We start from the raw sequence: 24,781 nt of genomic DNA on the forward strand, positions 1-24,781 counted from the left end.
CCAAAGGGTCTTTCCAAATCCTAGTCTTCTTCATATATAGAAGACAAAGCTTCAAAGAAATCAGATCTTGGCAGTGGTGTTTAACCTCTCTCAAGTGATGAAGGAGCTATATTAGTCATCACTGGATGATAAAAACTGTCGAGGTAAACGTCATGGGTTTCGAGATAATCAACAAAGGCATCAGTCTTCAATGTCGTTGATGAAATAGTTATTTTCCTCGAAATCGTCGAAAGAGTCGACACCGGTTTCGAAGCGGTCAAGGGAGGCCTGGATGGTTCAGCTGTCAGTGGCGTCAAGAGAGTAGGCGCACTAGGCGTCGATAACGCTTTCGGCAAAGTCGTCGAAGGAGTCAATGACACGGTCTTCGAGGGAACAGTCGACGCCTTATGCGTCGAGGAGGCCTTCTACTCAAGGGTTCATGACGCTCTTGAGGAGCATGCTTTGTCGAGGTCGACGAGCCATGGCTCTTATTTCTCGGGTTTTCTACCCAGGGCATTGCCTCTAGGTATCTCTGAGGGGGGAAAGACCACGTTCTCAAAGACCCTTAGCATTTTCAAACGAAAATCCTCCCACTGAGCCGGAGAGCTGTATTTAGTGGAGCAAGTAACCCTTTCTGGGGAATTAGAGGATGAAGTTGAGGGTGATCTACGGCGCCTCTTCTTATGATGGCTCGAAGTGGACGAGTGGTGGGAGCCACTTCGAGACCTTGATCGGGAAGGTTTCTTTTTCGATGAGGAAACAATGGTCTCGACTTATTTTCGATGGGGTAGCATGTTTAACGGGCTTACCTCTTTCGAGTTTCCCCCTGTGCTCACATTCGGAACTCGGGTGCTCTGGGCTCAGGCACCAAAGACGGATATGTGGATATCAGTCAGGGACATCTTTTTCTTTCAATCACTGCACTTTTTGAAACCGGATCGTGGCGTCGATGGAGCAGAATAAGATGACATGATGAATCGAAGGTTTTGATGGATTTCAAACGTTTTGTGATTCTCTGAGGAACCAGGCGTTGCATCTCCAAGGGTTACAAAGCGCAGAAAAACGAAACTGAGCAACGGACGCTGCGCGCGACTATTTATGCCCCTGATGACATCAACGTCAATACGGAGGCCTCCGAGGGACATCAACTCGAGGGCATCGACACGCTACGCCCTCTACTGAAAAAAAGAAATCCGCAGCCAGCAAGCTGGAATGGATAATCAAATATAAGGAATAAGTGCCAGGACACAATCCATTCGAAGCAGCATATCATGCCCAGTAACGACTTGATGGCCCCACTGAGGCCGTCTTCGTCGACAACAGCCGTTGCATCTGCTCTAGAATAGCTGCTATCATCTCTCTGAGGGTGAGGCCAGGCAAGCCACCGTTTTGAGTCTGGCGTCCAGGAACAGCGCATTCCGTGATGGTGTAAAGCATGACTTTGGAAAGTTGACAGAGAATCCCAGATCCGTTAGTAGCGGATGGTCACCTCCGTGTGTCCGTCGGCCAGCTCCCACGACCGGATGCAGATCAGCAGTTAGCCAAGTGCGGGTATACGTGAATGCCCTGTAGACGTAGATGGGCCGCCACCAGTGCCACGCATTTCGTGAACACTCTGGGGGCCTAGTTTAAGCCGAAAGGGATGGCCTTGAACCGATAGTGCTGTATCTGCACCACAAATCATAGAAACATTTCATGCTTCTTGTGAATGGGAACTTGGAAGTCAGCATTTTCCAGGTCCAACGACGTCAAGAAGTCTCCTTTTTCCAGTTGGCCGAGCATGTGCTGCAACGTGACCGTCCTGAATCTTTGGGTATTATTTGAGACGCTATAGGTCTAGGATTGGTATCCAGTTCCCCCCCTCATGCCCCATCTTCTTTCTGACCAGAAAGTATCTGGAATAGACTCCAGAGCCATTGGGAGAAATAGCTCTATCGCACCTCTTCCAGAAGCTGAGGGATGTGTAGCGCCTGACGGGTAACTGTAGGGATCCGCAAACACCTGCTATGAATTTCCGGGGGGTGTCCTTGTGCAATAGCATCCAGCACACATCTGATCTTTCTCCACTTGCTGATGAACCTCAACAGTCGGCCTCCCACCGGGTTGCACGAGTGAGGGCCCGACGTCCCGGCCGGTTCAGGCTTGTGGGCAACGCTGTCCTCTGCTACCGTAGGCCTGGGAACATCCTCTGTAGGCTTCCTGGGTTGTGGATATGGAAGGCTGTCAGTACGAAATTGAGAAACCTTTGGTGGCCCTGCTAGAATTTCCCCTGAAGGAGCGAAAAGAATTATGGTGCTGCTGGAGAGTGCCCAGGGAACGGGCTGTGTCCGTATCCGCCTTGATGGCCTGGAGAGACTCGTCTACGACTTTCCCAAACAGGTTCTCTCTGTTGAAGGGCATGTCCAGCACCTTCGTCTGGACCTCCTAGTGGAAATTTGTGGTTTCATCCAGCCTTGGCGACGAAGGCAGACACCGTTCCCCATTTGTTGGAACCCTATGTCAGCGACGTTCAATGCCACTGTGATGGCGTGATCCGACGCCACTTCCCCTTCCTGGAAGAGAGCGATTGCCTCCATCATTTTATCATAGGAGAGGAGCTCCAGAATCAGCCCAAGCTTGTACCACAGCTCCTTGTCGTACCTGGCTAGGATCACTAGCGTGTTGGCTGCCTTGATAGTGGACGCTGCAGTGTAGCTCACCTTCTTTCCCATGGCGTTCATTTCCCCTCGCTGTCCAAAGGGATCAAAGACGACAAGGACGGGTTGGCCAACCAGTTTCCTCGTGGCCGCTGATATCACTGAATCCAGCGATGGCTGCAACCTCAGGCACTTGGGTGCAGAGTTCGGCACCCTATATTTCTTATCCAGCCTATCACGTTTTGCTCGAGCCGGGCAAGGATTCTTCATGAGGTCCCGGGCCTCATGCCAAATATCGTCCAGAAAGGGCACGGCCATTATCGTCTTCCTCTTGTCCAAGAAGCCCTCCTTGGTTTCTTCAGGAACCAGCAAGAATAGCTCGGAGGCTCTGGAGATCATGGAGTGGAATGATCCCACCTCATCCGGTGGGGACACCCTATATGGAGCATCCAAATGTGGAGATTTACCATCCGCTGCAACGATATCGTCATCATCCATCGCTGTGGCTGTATCCGTCACTGTATCCGTCGGGTACCCTTGTCTGGGTCTGCTGGGGGAGAAGCGACCCAACGTGGTGGCGAAGGTTGAAAAGGGGGCCTCGGATGACGTTTCCTCTTCTTCATTGGAGGCTGAACGGAGACCTGGGGAACCACAGGTACTGGAGCCGGAAGCATCCTTAACTGGATCTCCGACACCTGTATGTAGAGTCGGCAGACTATCCATGGAAATATCCCTTGGCTGATATGGCAGATCAGGAAAACTAGGCCATGCACCATCGTCCTCCACCGCTACAGTGTTGATGTGTACCCCGCGGTGCTTCCTTATAAAAGCTTGTGTCTCTGATAAAAACAGTGCAGATTGCCATGCTTTACCAAGGCCCAACGCCTGCCTAGCCTCAAGGGAAGGCATGCCATCCGGACGAAAACGAGTAAACCTTGTGTAAGGACTCCTGGTCTTAGCCATCCGTTGACAAGACCTCCATGGCATGGGTGACGGCCTGAGAAGGCTGCTTCGGGGCCTCGTCGCCCGCCCCTCCTTTACTCCCCCCTGAGGGTCTTGAACCGGGGCCCGAGACGGTTTCCCCACTTCTCGCATTCCAGCAGACTTGGCCAAAGTCACTGCAGCGGTGTTGCGCCTTGGGGGTAAAGACACCTGAGTCGTGGGGGCCACCCTCGCAGGATCAGCGCTCGTAGCTGTCATAGCATGTCGACGCGGTCGCCAATGAGTTCTTCACCTGTGCCAGTTGAGCCTGCATGGGCTGTTCGCCCTTCTCCTCCGTCCTCGGCCTGGTGGATTTCTCACGTAGTTTAGCCGGGGTAGATAACTTCCTCTTCGAAGAGGAGCTTGATTGCCTGCTAGGAATGGAGGCAGAAGTTGATGTTGCGCCCTATCCACATTGGGACCCGCTTCTGCGGCGAACACAGACTTGCGGCTCTTGGCCTTATCTTGGGCCCCCATGGATGAGGTGCCCTCAAAGGACTTAGAAGACTGCTCCTCAGACCGGCTGGTCCCAGGTAAGGCATGACCCTGCTTGGAGCATGGGTCAGAGGCCTTGGCGTCAAGCCACGCCACCAGTGTACTACGCCTGTCTGTCGTCGTCTTGGAGAAACCGAGGCATATCTCGCACTCCACCTCCTTCTGGTCCGGGTGCAGGCAGTCGAGGCATTGCAGGTCCTTGTCCTCCACAAACACATTCCGTAGCCCGCATTTGGTGCAGGTCCTGAAGAGGGAACTTCCCTCCTCCTCCTGCCTCATGGTCGGAGGGTGTGAAGTAGGCCCAAGGGCCTTCTGGAATCTTAGACAATCTTTGCCCTTGAGGAGAGCAGAACTTCACCGACAATGTGTCCCCGCTGTCGGCAGATGATGCAAAGAGCACACAGGCTTCTTTGAAACAAAAGTCTTTCCATTAAAAAAAAAAAAAAAAAAAACATACAAATAGCTCGGAGAGCAAACTCGAGGGCTACCACCACTGAAGCGTGCAGTAAAAATCTGAAGATGGCTGCCAGAGGAGGGGCTTAGGGAGAGGGCCGTCATTGGATGTTGGCAGTATGACCCAGAGGACAGTGATTGGTTTAGAGGAGAAATACAGTTTTAAGTGGAACAGTTTTTTCTTTTACAGATAATTCCCAGCCTGACGACAGGGAATGTTCATGAGCATGTGAATCCATGCCACACCCCATGCTGGAGAAAAAAAGATTTTCTAGCCTTTATAATGCCAAACCCATTCCAATCAAACTAAGGGTATATAATGCTAAAGCTAGCGCCTTATATGGGGCTAGCGTATGGGGCCATCAGAACTGAAATAAATCTTGGGTGTACCGCAATCAGTACCATATTTGGGGGGGCTACAACTAATTGGATGCATCTCCAGAGGAAGATGCCTTGAGACTAGAACCAGTAAAGCTGTGGTTAAGAGTCTGGAATAATGACAAATGTTGCTGACCAAGGAAATTATTTCATCACGATGCATAACAAAAACCATGGAGTGCTTTGATCAAAAAGTCCCTGAAGGAGGCAAATTGTAATGTTTCTTTTTCTGATTCAACCATAACAAAATATATGGCAGATTTCTGCCATTCGACTGAGATATAAACTAGGCAGAGAACAATTGGAACTCGAGAAACAAATGATTAGGAGGTATATAGTCCTTTCGGAGTGCAAGCTACCCATAGCTACTTAACATGGCCCAGGGCAAGAAAAGATTGTGTTATCATGCAAATCAGATTTAACCCCACTTTCTTGAACGGAATCACAGCGAAGTGGGCGGGGAATAATACCACTAATCCATCTTGCTTGTTTTGTATGGTCGACATTGAGGATTTTCTTCACCTAATCCTCTTCTATCCAGCATGCAGTACGCCCCGCCAGCACTTCTTGATTCTTCTCCTTAGACCAATGTCCTTTAGACCAGCCTTGCTTTATTTGTTGAAAGACAGCGTGCCCCTAATAGCCAGGTCATTATTAACATTACTGAAAGTCTCATTGAATATTAGAGCAAAATTGTTAAATTTGGAATGACTATAGGGAATATCCTTGAATTTTAGATAAATCTATGCTGGTAAAGGTTTATCCAATTATTTTGATCATGTATTTTTGCCCAATTTATTAGTTCTATCTGACTTATAAGATTTATATATTTTTTGGAATCATACTTTTGAATTTTAAATAATGTTTACGAGGGCAGATTTTATAGGTTTGAAGCATAGTTTGCAGGGCATGCCTTTATAGGTTTTAACTATATTCGCTTACGGACTATGGATTGATAATTTAAGTCAAGTATGGTTTTCAGAATTGTTCTAATGTATGTATTATGTGATATTCTATTTTGTGATTTTGATTGAATTGTATGTTTCAGATAAACTTGATTATACATACAATTAAGTAGGAGAGGGTCAGTAGCCTGATCTTGTTTGGAGGGGGTGGGTACCCCTCTCAGTCTGATGTGAGAGGCACACCAGGGTGGAAGCCAGAGCCAATCCGACAACAGAGTGAGAAGGTGGAAGCTGCGGGAGGGCCCCAGTCCCTTTTCCTTCCTTTTGTGCCTGCATGAACGTGAAGAGTACCATATTTGCTTGCTGAATACCGGTCACCCATGATAATGGTCAGTTTCATTTTCTATTTCAGAGGAACTTCAAGCAGGCAGACCGCAGCAGAACAAAACATTGCTGCAGCGAGCAAGAAGCCCAGTGAAAGTAGTTACAGCAGTCTGGTGTCCTCAGCGCCCTATGTGGAACAGACATGGAAAATACTCTAATCTGTAACAAGCACATGGAGGAGTCCACTCCATGCACTTGCTGCGCAAAGTCTTACCGGCGACAAACATCCAGAGCAGTTCGCTTCACTCGCCTGGAATGACAGTGCATCAAATGCTCCTCAGAAGGACTTCATATTCCTCCAATGAAGGACCACTATACGGTCCCTACAGCCAACCAACAATGTAATACCAAAGACTAAACCAAACTTGGGCACTTACCATCAGTATAGCAGGCTGTCATTGACAAGACTCTGCAGAACCGTGTACGAAATGGCGGGTGGGGAGTTCAAACAACCGCTTATCGGTTCTGATAATTGAAGCCCGGCTCCTGGGGAAGGGAAAGATAGCAGTTGGCCGGGGAAACCGGAAGAAGGGAAGAACCAATGTTTGGAGAAGGGGGAGGATCAAGGAGAAGGCAGGATACAGAGAGGTGTGGTTGTTTGGGTAATGTCAGAGAAGGTGTAGGGAGACTAAAAGACCAAGTGGTGGAAGGACAGTGCAGAGGAGCATCGAGAATGATTGCTGAAGGAGTGTGTAAGGTGAGGTATTGGTTGGTGAAGGAATGCGGTACTTGGATTTGAATGAGCGTGTGCATGAGTGCAGTGGTAGGGGAGATTAGGGAGTGATTGAGAAGGTGACAAAGTGAAAGGGAATTGATTGAGGGAGAAGGTGTTGGTGGTGTAGTAGGTGTGGAGAAGGGAGAGCAGTATTAGGGTGGAGAGCAGTAGTGATGTGGAAAGGGGAGAGTAGTTGTAGTGTGAAGGGTGAGTGTTCAGACGGGAAGCAAGATCAAAGGGAGCAGGGAGACAGTAGCAAGAGGTACATTGAAGGTATACAAGTATCAGAAAGATAGGAGAGACATTGGGTGGAGAAGGAGATGAGAAAGTGGGGCTGCGTGTCAGGAAGGCACAAAGCACGAGTTTCATCGCACTGGGAATTCTTTGAGTAGTGAACCCTAGATTGTTCCCAGAGGGCGTTTAGATAGATGAGGTATTTGCCTTTAGGCCATCAACTTGAGCTGGGCAGTGTATTGCTAGTAGGGGTTATCAATCTATAGTGACCAGTCTGGGGTTGAGGTACCCCTGTGCTAGGGAGGGGCTGCAATCTCCAGGTTAGACAGAAAGGGACTGCCCGTAGAGAGCCCCTCTACTACAAATCAAAATAAAAAACGTTTTACTGTCTTTAGGGGTTGGTCTGTTGTTGAGGTCATCCGACAAAAGCATGTAAGGAAACAAATATGTTGAACTTGAAGGTTTTTTTAACTATATAAAAAATTGCATACATGCATCATACAGCTGCTTTATTATGCATTGTATAGAAAATCTCACCTGCATCCTCTGTGGAGAAAAGTCCCAGAGCATGGGTACTATCCACCCATTGAAGCCTGAATTCACTCGTCCTGCAGAAGAAATACAAACATGTCAGTACCAAAAAGTCAGAAACATTTCAGATAAAACTTAATTCTTCATTCATTTGAAATAAGGAAACTGTATGTACCTTTAATACTAGTATCCTCCATAATGGGTACTGTCATGTAATTAATAAACTTTGAATAGGTTCATCTACGGGCAGGATCTCTGAATACTATTCTAATTTAATTTTAAAGTTCAAAAACAAACCTCTTCACAAAGTTTCTCTATTTAAAGGATGTTTGCTGTTTTCATACAGATGACTTGTCGGTGCCTCTTTGAAAAGAATTATAGAACAAGGAAACCAGAGAAAAACAGGCTTGTCAGGGAAAGGCAGACAGGTGCCTCAGTTTTTTTTTCAATAAACAAAGATGAAGCGTATATATTTATTAAGATTAGGCTCTCTTCTGTCCTGAATTCACCATTTTTAATTTAATGATTTAAATGAAGAATAAGATTACAAGTAAGTAACCTATCAAGCTCCATCTTGGGATCTTCATTAATAAAAACCCTAATAGTATAGAAGGCTCTTCACTGGCTTTGGGAATTAGGGGAAGAGGGGTAAAAGAAAACATTTGTTTTCACTATTTCATTTATCTGATAACTGTCCAATTCAATGTTCCACTTGTGTTTACCCCCCACTTGTTCTAGACAGCAAGTAGTGTCTAAATGTTCTAAACATAACAATACTTTGGTTCCTGCGGTTGATATTAAAACTGTTTTTAGTTCCTTTCCCTTTTTCACTGATAAAAGGATGACCAAATTGATCAACTCTTTTCAAATTTTACAACTTCCATTATCATGGTAGTAAATAACCTTATACCTTTTCAATCCAGAATAAATCTATAACATCCTTCAAAAACTTGGTATTCAAATAATTTGATTATTAACCAACAACTCTTTTGTGCTTAAAACAGGCCTGGGAACAAAATCTAAAGCAGACGTTTCTCTACAGTGCAAGGTCTGCTTAGCACAACAACAAAAAACGAATTGCTGATGCAACGACAGTTCTACAACAATTAGATCTCATCTGCTACAAAATCCGGGTGCCTTACCCTTTTGCCTAAGACAACAACTTTACATTGATTGGACAAATGTTCTCATATTAACTTTTTCTTGGACAAAGCTGACCAAGTTGACACAATCATCTGCTAAAGCTGCAACTGTTCCCTTTCTGCTAATATTCTGTCATTGACTGCGTTCGATTCAATATCCAACGAGTCCTTGACTTCTGGCTGTGATGAAAACTACCAGAGTTCTATTCTGCACTGGCATTTCTCTGTGTACCACCATCCCACTTGCACATCAACTCAGTCGTATGCATACCCTCAACCATGGATCTCTCCCCAGCCAGCCAGCCAGCCACCAGTTGATGACAACCATGCACCTTCAAAGAGATCCAAAGGAGACACAGTTGTGTCCTGGATGGCACCAAAATGTTGGAGATTTTGCACTGGCTCTGGGGACCATTTGGATAGGTTCACAAGCAGTCCCAAACACAAAGCACGTAGACTAGCAATTGCATTGCTTTTTGGGGCAATTAATCAACCTATTATTCCAATAGGCATACCAATAATGTCTGGACTTTCCGGAGATGAGCAACCATCACAGTGCACGTTGAGAAATTACTGCAGATGATTTTAAGTTGAATGAAAGATTCCTTTCCCTCCCCAATGAGATGGTGGCACTTTTTCGACTGGAGTTCTGTGAGGTAATATATGGACTACCCAGGCCAGCAAGTAAAGAAGGGACTTGTGCACTTTGGTTGAACACTGAATGGGGGCAACCTTGAAAACCTTATTCTGTAGCCGTCTTGAACAATGTTGAACATTCATGTGGCCATGCTTTTCCAGTTGATAAGATGATTTGAAATGCTTCCATCCACTTTGATGTTGGGAGGTGAGAAACCATTGAATACAGCTACTACAGTGGAGGTGGTGGCTTTACTGCCAATTGTTAACCACCACCCGCCCCACACCTTTCTCAAATACTTTCTGGAGCAGTATTAAGTCCTCTCTGCTTGTTGGAGTTGTGGCTGGAATTGCTGAACTTCAGCAGGTTGAGCCTGTTTGGGGAAATCTGGTATTAGTTATTGTAATGTGGTCGTTCCTAATTAGATTTTCTTTGATCAAAACTGTTCGACCTGAGGATGCGAGATTCAAAATATATGTGTTTTCACCATGTCCTCATGGCACCAAAGGGAGTTCACCCTGAATATAAGTCGCTCTAAGGCTGAACTTTCAGGCCTATCATCCCTGTCCAGGAAAAACAGAACATGAGGGTGTGGCAATAGTTGTTCACTGAAAGTCTTACAGGGCCCCTGGACACCGTAGGCAGACTGGTAAAGCAGAATGGGCTACCAGTGTGTGCACTTTGCAAGGCCGGGTGCAGCTTGCTTCCATAGGTGTCTCTTGCTGCTCACTTCCTGTCTCTAAACACCCCAACTTGGCACAGCCCATTGGGCTAGTGGGTTTGCCAGCAAACGCTTCCCGCGATGGTGCAGGCCAGCACAGATAGGCATGCTGGACTGCATACACCGCAAAGAGCAGGCTTGGGATAAATGTAATGCAGATCATTTGGGAATGGAATCTTGGGTCTCTGTGGCATCCGAAGTTGGCTCTGGAAAAGCAAATGGAGAAAGCTGCGGTTGGACAAAGCACCAAAGGGGCTGGCCGCCTTATGTGCTGTATGGGTTCATGCAAGTTTTCATTTTACAGCTACACCATCTCCCACCCTCCAAGCAGTGGCTACGCCTTCACGGTTCACTGATGTGTTTTACATGCTAACATATGAGAACAAAAAATTAAAGAAATAATGTTAAACACAGGACCCCTTTCAAAATTACAGGTAAGAGGTACAGTGGATAAAGAGGTTAGAGACAGGACAGCAATGTTTTACCACTTTTAATGGCAACAGTGGTACTATCGGCCACAGGTAATGCCATTTAAATGCAAGCTAAAGATGGAAGTAGGGCAATGAGAGACTGAGGGCGGTTAGCAACATTCCCCACAAAGAAAGTTAAAGTGTCCAATCCGTATTTACAATGTTCATGATGTAAGGGGGGCAGTGAGAGCACTGGTCCCTTTGACTAAAGCAGAATTGCATACATCCGTAGGGGAACACTTTGGCCTTTGTAGGGGATCAAAAGTTGTGTTATTTTGTCTCGGTCCAGAGGGGATAAAAAGGAGCATAAACAAGTAATTGAAGACACTAGGAGTGCTGATGGTGTCAGGTATGGGAGCAATGGCGTGTAGATTGGATCCAATATCAAGGTCGTTATCTAAGTAGCTCACCAAGTTATCGCAGAGTATACGGGTGGCCTAGTAGGCTTTCTTTTTTTTTCCTTGAATAGGTTATTCTTGAAGTTTCTGATGACTTTTTATAGGCCAGCAGGCTGCCTTAATTGTATTCTTGAACCAACACCTTTCTGCAATGCACACTCGCTTTCTCATGTTGGCTGCCGTGAAACACGGTTGGTTAGGGTGCCGATTCTACCCTTTGTCCCTCCCTAGACAACCCCACTCTACTCATCTCCCCTACTCCCACTACCCATCCAAGCACCTCTGCTGGCCATTTAACCCAACATTTAACCCCCCTGGTTGTGTTGCATTTGTACAGCGCACCATTGCTTTCCAGCTAGGATTGCGCTTTATAAATCACATACATACGTAGCTGTACTTTCAGCAGAAATAGGTTGAGACACCAGGTGCATTCTCATTTTAAAGAAACAGAACAGTAGTTCTGTTTTACCCTTACACTAGAGCCCAAAATTAGAGGGTCTACAGCATGAAGAAATCAGACATGCACCAGAGGAACCTCTACACAGAGAGATGGTTTTCTTATTAGGCAGTTACAGCCTATGGAAAACAGGCCATACTATTAGAGTGATTGTCAGTTCACCACAACGTTTTCAAAAGGGAGGGTCAGAAACAAAGTTACATTTTCAAGAAGTGTTAATACCCTTTTATTTATGGGTCTAAAGCAAAGGTTGCCAGGAATAGAATATAAATCGTCACAGTGCTAATTTCTCACAAAGTCAGGACAGAAATATAAAAGAAAGGGCAACATCTCCAAAAGAAATTTCTCCACTCTTATTCCAAAGGGTTCTGCCAAGCCAAAAGTAAGTCTCCTCAAAGTTCCAGTAAAACATTCCAAAAATCAAATTCAAGTGAGGTGACAAATCAAAAGTGTTCCAAAGTTCCTTTCAATCTAAATAATCGTGCAGGTTGAAATAAAAAAAATGTTTACTTCTCAGGGAGAATGGGTTGCTCCTCCAAGGGTCAAATTGGTGGGGGGTTGCCCTGTTCTTTGATCCTGATCTTGTGGAGCAGGATTTCTCCCGCTATGGACCCAAGTTCTTATGAAACCAGATGTATCCGGGGTCCTTTGGTTTGTGGCCTTCTAGCGATTCGTAGTAAGAGGTTCTGCATGTTAACTGGTAACTGCTTCCTGCCATGCTGAGGCCCAGGTTTGCACTTCTCTGTGGGTTTGGCTTTCCTCATGGTAGGGTTTCATAGAGAAGAGTTCCCCTAATCTTCCCTTTCCTCCCCTGTTTCTCTGAGGGTTCAACCTGGGCTCTTTTCCTGCCCTGCCTGCTCCTAGTCTGTTCTTCCTGTCCCCGGCGAAGACTTGCAGTCTTGTCCCTCTGCTTGCCTCAATGATTCTCTCTAATTTAAGGTGTTTCTCCAAGTCCGGTCTATCCGATAGTCTATGTACTGGATCTGCCAGCCTCATCCTTTCTTAGGGTCTGAGGCATTCCCCCTCTCTATGCTTTTAATATTTTCCTGTCCCTCAATGTTATGCCCGTTTTTCAATTTATTTTCCAAACACTGGTCATATCCCTTCTTTGCTTCACAACCCTTCCCTACACTTCACGGCTTGGCTCACCTAGTAGGGTACCCTTCCTTCTAATCACTCCGAAGACTTTCTCAGGCATCTTTCTCTTCTAGTCTCTCTTCAAACGTACCTTCTGCAGTCCCCCTACCTCGTTCCATCTTTCTTCCAATATCTTCTTTTTTGTATTTATAGCAAACCTGCTGACCTCCCTGACTGAGCGATTCTCGTCCACATTCCTTCGTCAGACACCCTCAAATTCCATCTTCATTATACAATTAACTTCTACGCTTTCTATAGCCACCTTGCAAGTCCCCCTCACTAAACTGCAGTCTTCGTGTATACCGATCTTCCCTTCCGCTTCCCTGATGCTACCCTCTATCTTACAGTCACAGGTAGAATCCCTTGGTCTCACACAATGTTGCTTCCTTCACTTAACTTCAGCTCGCCATCTGACTCCAAATCAGACTTTCTTCCTGCGTTAATGTGTTTTTACTCTCAAACCCCGCCTACCTCGGTCTTCAATAAACCTTTTCTTAAGCTTTTTTGTTGCATTTCTTTCTCTACTATGAAATATACCTTGAAACAACTTCAGCTTTCTCCAGATAATCATAACATTCCTTAGTGGCCCAGATCTGCAATTTTCTGAATATCCAATTATGTCTCTTTTATTTTTGCTGCGCAAATACAAACAGAGGTATTCACAAATTTAGATATGTAGGTTAATCTTAATGTTCAGAATTGTTTCCCCAAGTTTCTTTTTGAATAATGCTAAACCCATACTCAAAGTGTACTCTAAATGTATTGATGCTCCTTCTACTGGTACCACAGACTAGTATCTAATGTTGGTTCTTCTCTGCTTCCTATTTTGGTAGCCAAGCCTCCTTGTTTGGGGTCTGGCCAAACATGCAGTCTTCCAGCTAGCAGTTCTCCCACGGGCTGACAACTTAAAATTGTGCTGGCTCCTTTTTAAAGGGCAGATTACCATCCCCTTGGAGGTTGTCCAATTACATTGTCTCTGATGCAGAGGTAGCTCCTTCTCCTGATTGGGCTCCATAAACAGGGTCCTATGGTCAGGAGACCGGCCTAAAAGTATAAAAGGGATAGCAGCCATTTTAGAATCTCCTCCAGCTTCTAAACTGGAAGCAGATGATGCATGCCTACCTGTGTTGAATGTTTCCTGTTTATTACCATGTAAGGAACAAGTTACTTACCTGTAACTGTTGTTCTCCAGCATGGATTCACATGCTCATGAATATTCCCCGTCGTCAGGCCGGGAATCCTCGGTATAGAAAAAAACCAGTATCAGTTTCATTTCTGATCTGTCTTTCTTAGTAGTAACCAATCACTGGTCTCTGGGTCATACTGCCCCCAGCCAATGACTGCCCTCTCCCTAAGCCCCGCCTCTGGCAGCCATCCTCAGATTTGGTAGCACGTAAAGTGGCAGTATGACCAAGTGAAGAGCCGCAGAGGGGTAGGCGGGAGGGTTTGCATGTGAATCCATGCCAGACCCATGCTGGAGAACAACAGTTACAGGTAAGTAACTTGTTCCTTCTCCAGCATGGGGTCTGGCATGGAGTCACATGCTCATGAATAAGAGAATACATAGCAGTACACACATGCACAACCACGGGAGGTGGCAACAGGCTCAACATTAAGCAATACAACAACTCAACATTAAGCATCTCTTACCTCCTCACCAGGCTCACCTTAGGCGAACAGGTTGCGCAGCACTGCTTGGCCGACCCTGGACTCCCGATCGATGAGAATCTTGTGAAGGTGTGCGTCAACCTCCACGTCGCAGCCCTGCAGATGTCCAGCAGGGGCACACCAGACAGGAACGCCGTGGTAGCAGCGATCGCTCTGGTCGAATGGGCTCTAGGACGGCCGGGCAGCGGTCGGTTTGCCAACCGGTGACAGTGCATGATGCAGCCGGAGAGCCATCTGGAAATGGAAGTCTTCGAGAGAGCCTTCCCTTGATTCATAGTCCCAAAGTTCACAAACAGCTGTGACGTCTTCCGAAAACTCTTTGTGCGGTCCACGCAGAACTTCAGCGCTCTAGCTACATCCAGCGAGTGCAAAGTCCTCTCGGCCGGCGACGAAGGCGACAGGAAGAAAACTGGCAACACCAAGGGCTCGTTGAGGTGGAAGTCCGACGGCACCTTGGGCATAAAGGAGGGGTGCGTCCTCAGCACCACCCTCGTGTCATGAAAAGTCAAGTATGGAGGCTTGCAAGATAGGGCCTGGAACTCTCCCACCCGTCGTGCGGAGGTGATGGCCACGAGGAAAGCTGTCTTCCATGACAGGAACTTCAGAGGCGCCGAATGCATAGGCTCGAATGGGGCCCCCCCATGAGCCTGGTCAGCACCACATTAAGCTCCCACGCCGGGGCAGGAGCCTTCACCGGCGGGAATGATCGGAATAGTCCCTTCATGAATTCTTTCACCAGGCGATGAGACCACAAGGACGCCCGTCCCGTAGTCCTGGCATATCGGGAGATTGCAGCCAGATGTATTTTGATGGAGGCGTGAGCCAGTCCAGCTTTGGCCAGCGACAGTAGGTACGGCAGTACTTGAGGGGCCGTAATCCGCAGAGGGTTAATCTTCTGTGCATGGCACCAGACAGAGAACCTCTTCCATTTATGTCCGTAGCACTTGAGAGTTGAGGACACCCTGGCCTTTGCAAGAACCTCTCTGCAGTCGGCTGGGATGTCGTACCCTCCAAACTCTAGTGCTGCAGGAGCCAGGCCTGCAAGTTCAGCGAATCCGGGTTGTGGTGAAGAATGGCGCCTCCTTCTCTGGAGAGAAGGTCTGCGTCCGTCGGCAGCTTGACTGGTGTGGACGTTGACAAGTCCAGAAGGTCCGGGAACCAGATCTGTCCCAGCCATGCCGGTGCGACGAGGATCATCCTGCACCGGGACCTCTTTAGCTGGTTGATGAGCCGGAGCAGCAACGGCAGCGGAGGGAACGCATAAAGAAATAGGCCGTCCCAGGGGAACGAGAAAGCATCGCCCATGCTCCTCGGCTGGGGGAACCTGCTGGCGAACCTCCGGCACTTGGAATTCATCGCCGTTGCGAAGAGATCGATTTGGGGTTCGCCCCATCGTCGGAAGAGTCGATCCACTTGATCCTGGCGTAGTTCCCACTCGTGGCATGAGCACAGCTCCCTGCTGAGTGAGTCGGCAATCGTGTTTTTTAATTCCTGCCAGATGAAGAGGCACCAGAAACATCCGTTGGGCGACGTCCCAATGCCACAGATCCTGGGCTTCCTTCGATAAGGCCTGGTTCCGCCCTGCTTCCGGATGTAGAACATCGTGGTGGTGTTGTCGGTGAAGATCCTCACCACCTTGCCCTTGAGGGACGGAAGAAAGGACCTGAGGGCCCAGAACACTGCACAGAGCTCCAAAATGTTGTTGTGGAGTGACTTCACGCGAGAGGCCTTTGGCTCCCGGAGCAGAAGATCTCCGGAGTGCGCTCCCCAACCTTCCAGGGAGGCGTCCGTCGTCACCGTCACCTGGTGAGCTGGGATCTGAAAGTCTGTGCCCGCCGACAGATGGGAGCGGGTACCCCACCACCGGATCGCCTGACGGAACGTCTCATTGAGAGGGATCCTGTCCTCGAAGCTGCCCGTCGACTGGACCCAGCGGGCGTCAAGGAACTCTTGTAAGGGGCGCATCCGAAGCCTGAAAAGGCGCACCAGATAAATGCAGGAGGACATCATCCTGAGGAGGGACTTGATAGATCTTACCCTGGCCATGTCCGTGGCCAGCAGACGCTGCACCTTGCCCAGAATGGTCCTGGTCCTTTCCTCCGACGGCGAGGCCAGCCGCGCCACTGTGTTGAGCTTGGCTCCCAGAAACAGGGTGACTTGCGACGGAACCAGGTGGGATTTTGGAAAGTTGGAGAATACCAGGTCCGTGAGCAGCTGGACGGTCTTCGCAGTGTGCTCCACGGCGAGCTCCCTCGTCCTTGCTCGGATAAGCCAGTCGTCCAGGTGGGGTAGACGTGGATCACCTGTAGGCGCAGCCGCGCCGCCACCGGTGCGAGGCACTTGGTGAACACCCTGGGTGCCGACTTCAATCCGAACGGGAGGGCCTTGAACTGGTAGTGCCGCCCTTGGACCACGAACCTGAGGAACTTTCGGTGTCTTTTTAGAATGGGGATGTGGAAGTATGCATCCTCCAAGTCCAACGACGACAGGAAATCGCCCTCCTCCAGCTGTCCCAGCATGTGCTGGAGGGTGACCATACGGAACTTCTGTGCCTTGATGTACTTGTTCAGTCGTCGTAGGTCCAGGATGGGGCGCCATCCTCCTGTCTTCTTTTTTACGAGGAAGTACCTTGAGTAAACTCCGGAGCCCCAATGCCTCTTTGGGACGAGCTCCATGGCACCCTTCTTGAGCATCGCCCTTACTTCCAACAGTAGTTGAGGGATGTGATTTTCCTTCCTGGCCACGGGTGGAACGCGAGGGCTCTTCTTCTGAAACTCGAGGGCGTGCCCTTGGGCCAAGGCGTCCAGCACCCAACGGTCGGTGGAGATGGACTCCCACATGCTGACGAACCTCGCCAGCCGGCCTCCCACCGGGGTGCTTCGGCAGGGGGCCCGACTCCACGGTCGGTTCAATCTTCTTTGGAGGCCGCCTTGCCTCTTTGACCTCCCTGTCGACGACAACGGGCACCACCTGACTTGCCGCGTCCCCTGTAGGCTTCCTGGGACGAAGATCTTGCCGCTTGGTGGTACATGGAGGAGCCACTGCCGGATCCCTTGGAGGCACTTTGTCTGCCTCCGGAGCTCCGAAAGGACGGCCGTCGCTGTTGGAGCACTCCCAGTGCCCGGGCAGTCTCTGTGTCTGTCTTGATGGCCTGAAGGGACTCATCAACCGCCTTCCCAAACAGGTTGTTCCCGTCGAAGGGCATGTCCAAAACCTTGGTTTGTACGTCCTGGCAGAAATCCGTGGCTTTGAGCCATCCTCGTCGTCTCAAGCAAACGCCGTTGCCCAACTGACGGAAACCGGTGTCGGCCATGTCCATTGCCACCGTGATGGCATGGTCCAAAGCAATCTCACCCTCCTGTAGGATTTCAAGGGCCTCAACCCTTTTGGCGTCCAGAAGGAAGTCTGACAGAGGGGCGATTTTGAACCACAACTCCCTGTCGTAGCGGGCTACGATAGCCAGGGCGTTGGCCACCTTGATAGTCATCGCTGCGGATGAGATGATCCGTCGTCCCATCGTGTCCAACTTCTTGCCCTCGCCGTCCGGCGGGTAAGTTGATGTCGAGGCCGATGCCCCCCCAGCTTTCTTCTTTGCCGCCGCCGAGACGGCCGAATCCGGGGTAGGTTGTGCCCGAAGGCACAGGGGGGCAGCGTCGGGGACCCGGTACTACTTCTCGTACCGGTCCCTCTTTGCCGGCGCCGTGGCAGGGTTCTTGAGGAGGGCGAGCCCTTCATCCCAGATGTCATCAAGAAGCGGTACGGCGAGGACCGTCTTCCTTTTAGCCTTGCGCTGTTGGTAAAGGAACCCTTCCTTCTTCTCTTCTGGGCAGAGCTGGAAAAGCTCGGATGCCCTGGAAATCATGGCATGAAAGGATCCAATCTCGTCGGGCGGGGAAGCCCGAGCAGGGGGCGACGAAGGACACGTCCCGTCGTCGCCTCCGTCGTCATCTGCACCTGTCGTAGCCGTGTCCGTGCTTGTATCATCCCCGTGGGTATTAGACCGGGGGGAAGGCAGAGCAGGCCGCAGAGGTGGGAAAGGTGGCGTAGAATGCGTCCTCCTCTTATGCGGTGGACTTTCCGAAGGTCCTGGCTCCGGTTCCCCGTCGGGTCTGGCTCAGGTACCTCCGTCGGGGAAGGGGCAACCTTGTCCTCATCTCCGAGCATAAGGACTGAATCGCTGACAAAATGGCCGCCGAGGTGTCCTGCGGCGCCGGAAACCACAGGCGCGAGGGCTCTTGAGGAGCCTTGTCGGCGACACCGTCGCTCTCGTCGTCGCCCTCGCCGGGATCCCTCCCGATGGGCTGGGCCTCTTCCACGACTTCGATGAGCTCTTCTTCAGAGGTCGTGTCCGTATCCACGATGGCCACCAGCTCCTCCCCCACCTTTTCCAACGAGGACTTCGTGGGGGTCTTCCCAATGGGCCTGAAAGAAGACTCCCTCTGCGGTGGCAGGGAGACTCTGGGCCCTGAGGGTGCCTCCACTGGTGTAGCCTCCACAGGCTGAGCCAGGGCCGCGGCGACATCCTCAATCGAGGTCTTAGCAGGGTGAATTAAGGCCATCATCACCTTCTGGACGCCTGGGGCCTTCACCTTGGGGGGAGGGTCTGAGCCTCGCTCCCCCTCTACCGGAATCTTCGAGATCGACCGGGGCCTCTCCAGAAGCTTTCGCGGGTTCTCTGACTTCCTCTTACCCGAGCCAGAGCGTTGGCTCGAGGTTGATGGCGCCAGGGAGGATGCGCCCTGCCTGGCAGCCAAGGAGCCCGACCGTTCGGCGCTGCCGGTGCCCGCAGACTCGCGGTGCTTAGCCTTTTGTTGGATCCCCGTCGCCGGGGCGCCCTCACAGGACTTAGAAGACCGCTCGGACTTCTTTTTCTTCTTCTCGCCTGACGGGCTCTTCCCTTCCAGCCAGTTGGCGAGACAGAGGTGGCGATCCTTCATGGTCTGCTCCGACATGTTCCCACAAAACGCACAGTCCTTCTCTGTGTGCGCCTTGTCCTCATGGAGACAGTAGAGGCATAACAAATGCTCGTCCTCCTTGAAAACATTCTGAAGCTGGCATCCAGGGCAGGTCCTGAACAGCTTCCTGGGCGTCGAGCTTCCTTTGTCCTGGGCCATGTCCGGGGTAGGCCTCGGAACTTCTGGAATCCTCCAAAAGCGTAACTCGACGAAAACTTCACCCTTGAGGGGCGTAGAAAACTCCGAAACAGATCCCCGTTGATCGGATGTAGAACGGTGGAGCTTGAGGCTCTATTTAACCGAAAAATGAGAAAAATCTCCTGAAAAAGCGCGAAAACGCAGCAAAAGCTCGAGAGCTACAGCACGAGGACTCCCAACACTTGAAGGTGCGGTAAAAATCTGAGGATGGCTGCCAGAGGCGGGGCTTAGGGAGAGGGCAGTCATTGGCTGGGGGCAGTATGACCCAGAGACCAGTGATTGGTTACTACTAAGAAAGACAGATCAGAAACGAAACTGATACTGATTTTCTTCTATACAGAGGTTTCCCGGCCTGACGACGGGGAATATTCATGAGCATGTGAATCCATGCCAGACCCCATGCTGGAGAAGTCCATTGGATGGAGTTTAGGGGGTTTTGTGGTTTAAAAAGTGTTTCAATATTTATGGTTCCCATATGTTTGTGGATTTGCAGACTTTTCCCATGCGTTTGTGGACTTTTTTCACAGGTCTGCTGACCTGTAAAAGTCAGGCACAGATCTGCGAACCATACACATACATACAAACTGGCATCGCCGGCTTTCAACATCCTGGAGAGCCCAAAGGGGGGTCCTGGAAGGCACAATGTGGCGTTCCCATGACTCAGGAACTGAAAACTCGACAGAAGTGGCAAATATTTGTATATATTGTCCCCATGAAGAAGTGTGATAGAGATCATTTTTTCTGTCCTATACATTTTTCCTGTCCTATACAGAGAATTCCCCTGAAGAAAGCTTGATAACCATAAACTGAGCCCACCATGTTAGGGTTTTTGTTTCTATGCAAGAATGAAACAATGAAAGAAATGCTTAAAAAGATTGATACTGTTTATTTTTAAATCTTCGGACAAAAAAAAAGGATCTATTTAATTTCATTGTGTTTAATAAGTGCCCAGTACGAAAACTTTTAAACTCTTTATTTATATATATTTAAAATAATGATTTGTAGTTGGTTAATAAATTATCAATACGGAATGAATTAAAATGGTTGCACTAGGAAGATGCCCTCTTTGGGGAAAAGATCATAATCCGTGTGGGACAGTTATTGGAAAGTATGTTTTTTTTTTTTTTAAACTTTGCTTGGTATGACGCTACCATTAAAAACTGGGATCTTTCGAGTAGCTTTTTGATATTATTGCACCACCCATATCAATTTCCCTAAACATTATCTCAAAATACCAGCACTCCAACACGGCTGATCAACTTCTACTGTAAGAGCACATAGGGATGTCGATTTCTTGAGAGCAAACCTTTTCAAGCACTCCCAATTTATAGTATTTCAACAGAAGATGAGATCAGCTCTACATTTGAGCAGTAAATGTTAAACAATCAAGCACATAAAGATAACTTAACCACTAATTATGGAGTTACTATACCCTGTCAATACTGAGACCCCCTAGAAGCTTGCATACAAATCCAAAATGCCTTCTGTGTCACAAACCACCCCTCTAACAGATTCTGGAACTCTCCGACAGTCGGTCCCTTGTTAGTTCGTAGGATATCCCCTCAATTCTGTTCTATTAGATACCATGGGAGAGGCCCTCTGCGCTCAGTTGTACAGAAATGCAGGCGGTTCCCCCAGTCCACCATTTCTTTTTATTTTGGACCTCGTACTCTGGCACGCCCTGCACCCAGTGTCCTGGTCACTGCTCCAAATCTGCGCACTTGCCCATTGCAAGGGTCTTACTCCCTTTACCATTTCTTTTCTGTGTTGACTATATTTGCTCATAAGGTTCATAAAGCACAAAGCCAATTTCCCATAAACAAAAAAGCTATTACTACTCAGAGGCCTTTGCTCGGTGCCATCGCTCCTTGTCTGATGGTGAAAAGGGTAGACAATGGAATGAGACCTCGCTGAAGGTTTTGCATTACCGGCACCATCAGCCCCCAAAAGTGTGGGTGATCGTTATAAAATAATCGCCCAGCTCTTATTGTTCATTTCTAGCTCCTTGTGTGTATGATTCCCCCCCCCCACACCCCTCTGCTGATAAAAACCTTTTCATCTGTGATTAATACTAAATCCTGCTGGTCCAGCTCATGTTTCCACAATTCCCTTTATGTATTAGATTAAGCTGTACTGCCTCATTTAAATTAAATCATTTAGTTTATCCAGTACCCCGGTCTCATCTTGAATAACTAAGTAATGCGTGTGGTAGCTGATCCTCTGAACACTGCTTGCATGATGTACCACACAATTCTGTAATGTGTCAAGCCAGTGTTATTGTACTGCACTTTGCACAATCCTCCACAAATCAGACAGATCTACACACAGAGGGGGTATTATAAAATTGCAACATGTAAGAGGCGTGCATTACTCCCCAATTGTATGTTAGAGGACAGTTTATGGAGCTATGAAAAAAATAAGATTTTCTAGCAAGTTGTTTTAATACACTTCATAGCCATAGTAATGAATATTGCCTAGCTTGTTTTTCAACGGCTTGTAGTTTAAAAGCAGTATTCTTAGCAGTTGATCTAGAGTGATCCACTAAAGGATTTGGAGTACAATTAAAACGAAGGCATCAAAAACGGAGAGGACAATTGCTTAATTGATGATCAATTCATCAACATACCCAAACCGATATTTTCAGTTTCAGCACATATGGTAGCAATAGCAACTAATCTCTTTATTGTGCATCTTATTTTTCTATTCTACCATGTTTCCCATGGATCATCCTTGCCATCACTCAAAACATGAGTCATAACGCCTACATAAAGCTCAAGCAACCAAAACTGAAATTATACTGCTCGACCACCCCTCAAAACAGGAAACCATCAAAGGACGACTAAACGAGATGCACTTGGGGGATTCACTCCTCCCTGCCCCCCCGTCGCCCCAACCGCCAACACCCCACTTGACCTTTCCGTCAAATCTCACGTGTTCATTATGTACAGCAACATCTTCTTTCAGCAGCACATCAACAAGAAAGCTCAGACTGTTGTACCAGACCATGCAGCTCTGCAAGATAAACTCCCCACCCCCCCCCCAGGATTTCCAGACCGTGGTACTGTAACGCTCACCTGGTATCCACGGGGACGCCAGCCAGCTTGTCTGGACTTCCTACGACCTCGAACCCTTCCCTGGAATCTGCTCAACCGAAGACTGTGCCTCAAACACAGGATTGCTGGAGTTTAACTCCCTCTATTGGCTCTGCTTGCTTGACCCCCTCTTCCTTGGGTCCGAATGTCCCCCCCGGTCCACTCCTCACCTTGTTTTCTTGTGTAGCGCGCTCCCCATCCTGCCTTCAGCGCAGGGGTGCGTTGACTGATGCGGGCTCGATGTTGCCTAGTTGCTTCACTGGCAATGGCCCATCAGAATGGGCGTGCTGTGACTTCAGCCCGACCGGTAAGTAGAATGAGTCTTATGAACATTTCTGTTGGCTCTGGTCTCTTTTATAATGTGTCTTTCCTTCCTTAGGTGATGGAGGGGTTTGAAGGTGGCGACGTGCTGCTGAGGTGAGTAGAACCAACGGGGAGTGAGCGCGGAGCGCGATGCTAATCACTCTTCTTTGCATTAACCAATGTTCGTTTTTGTGTCCTTTTAGGTGCCGCAATAACCCAGCGTGGATGCAAGCTGAGGGGATGAGACGCGGTGAGTAAGCGCGATGTGCGGCGCCTCCTAAAGCTTTCGCGCTAACCTGGTATGTCTTTTCCCCTTTGCATGTCGACGGGATGCTCCAGAGCTGAAGTTACTCTGATCAGCGGGAGTTCAGGAGAGCGTTTAAATCTTTTTACAGTTTGAGCAAGCTAAGATATGCAGAATGCTTACTAATGTCTTCTCTTCTGTTTGTTTATCCTTTTGTAGGATGTGGTGTGCCGAGATAGAGATGACACCGCCGTAGCAGCCCGCAAGACTGTAGCAGTGATGGACAGAAGCTGGATGCTCTTCAAGGTAAGGGTATTATTAATGGTGTTCTTGCAGGATTGCCAGGTGCGGAAGAAAGAAGAAGGCCTCTTGTAGAGAGATCCGAGCACGGTGAGTGTCACGTTGCAGGTGCAGAGAAACGCAAACCGTGTTTCTCGGGCCGGGCGTGGTTTAAATAGTCTTCAGGTATCCCTGGGCTGAACCACACCCAAAAGGCTAAACCGCCCACTCAGTTCAAGGAACTGAATTATATGGGGGCATCCATCTTGCCCATAATACATTGCAAGTCCAATGCTAAGTGGATCTTAGGGCTGTGTGTGAGATTGGCGCCACAGGTGCTAGGTCTGAGTCCAAGTGGGTCCATGGGGGGATAGAGTGGCCCTTAGGGGCCAAGTAGGTGACCGTGGCCTGGCACCAGCCTGATATCTCAGAGGGCTGGGGGCAGGAATCGTGACAGTACTGGTTCACATGATTGCATGCATCAATAGGGGTAACACTCCTCGCCACGCTCCTCACAGTACACCTGCCACCCCTCAAGTAACTCATCAGGCATGAGGCCGCCTTATCGCAGTTGATAAAATACAACCACATTAACAGAATCCGGCACAACCTTCACTGGGCTCCGTCTCACGGCTAGACAAGCCGCCTGGGGCGTTACACAGCCTTCCAGGAGCCAGACCATTGTTAGGTTGAAAACTAAACTAGCCAGCATAGAAAAAGGACCAGAAAACGGTCATCGTCCTGCTAAGCCGTGAAATAACAGAACACCATCCGTGTCTTGACCACTCGACCATCCTGCAGTTCAGGAAAGAACTGCACTTCAGAGAATTCCTAGGTGTGGATTGGGCAACTGTGTCCCCGGTTCTACCACTGCTCCGGACCCATTGTAAACTGCCTCCTGTTCATAAAAATTCTTGTGAAGCACTCTGTTGTACTCAAGCAACTCCAGGTTAGTGCCATCTAAAAAACAAATACTATCCTCTACTTTGTTGTATTTAAGTACCAAAACTCCTCATACTATTATAATTGTGGTAGAATGAAACTCATCAGCCACTGAGGGTCTCATATGCATCTCCTGAAGACAACATATATTCATCTTCAGACTACAAAGGAAAGAAAAAACTGTTCCCTTTAGAACTGCATTCAATCCATTAACATTCAATGATGTTAACACCAAGGTAACATCTACCAATTAAAATCTTTACGTCCCACCTTCTCGACACATGAGCGTGCGTACATGCATGCCTTCTCCCCATCTCCACCCCAAACCAAACCTCTTCGCATGTCCAGAACTTTAAGGAAGGTGATTTCTTAGAGGAACCAAACCACACTGTCTTTTAAACCACACCTGGAGTCCCTACACCAAATCCTTCTTCAGTTCTCTGGTCA

At 48.6% G+C, this 24,781-nt stretch overlaps 1 protein-coding gene across 6 annotated transcripts in view; it reads right to left on the minus strand.

The window, feature by feature from the left end:
• The window catches only part of R3HCC1 (R3H domain and coiled-coil containing 1), a 561,246-nt gene that overhangs the window by 125,368 nt on the left and 411,097 nt on the right, over positions 1–24,781 (minus strand). For all 6 annotated transcript variants that reach the window (XM_069617616.1, XM_069617618.1, XM_069617619.1 and 3 more), the window contains exon 6: positions 7,698–7,768. In XM_069617616.1, the coding sequence (XP_069473717.1) occupies positions 7,698–7,768 (71 nt within the window). The remainder of the gene's footprint in view (positions 1–7,697; positions 7,769–24,781) is intronic.

Source organism: Ambystoma mexicanum, chromosome 10 (assembly GCF_040938575.1).
Source record: "Ambystoma mexicanum isolate Mex_15411 chromosome 10, UKY_AmexF1_1, whole genome shotgun sequence".
NCBI lineage: Eukaryota > Metazoa > Chordata > Amphibia > Caudata > Ambystomatidae > Ambystoma > Ambystoma mexicanum.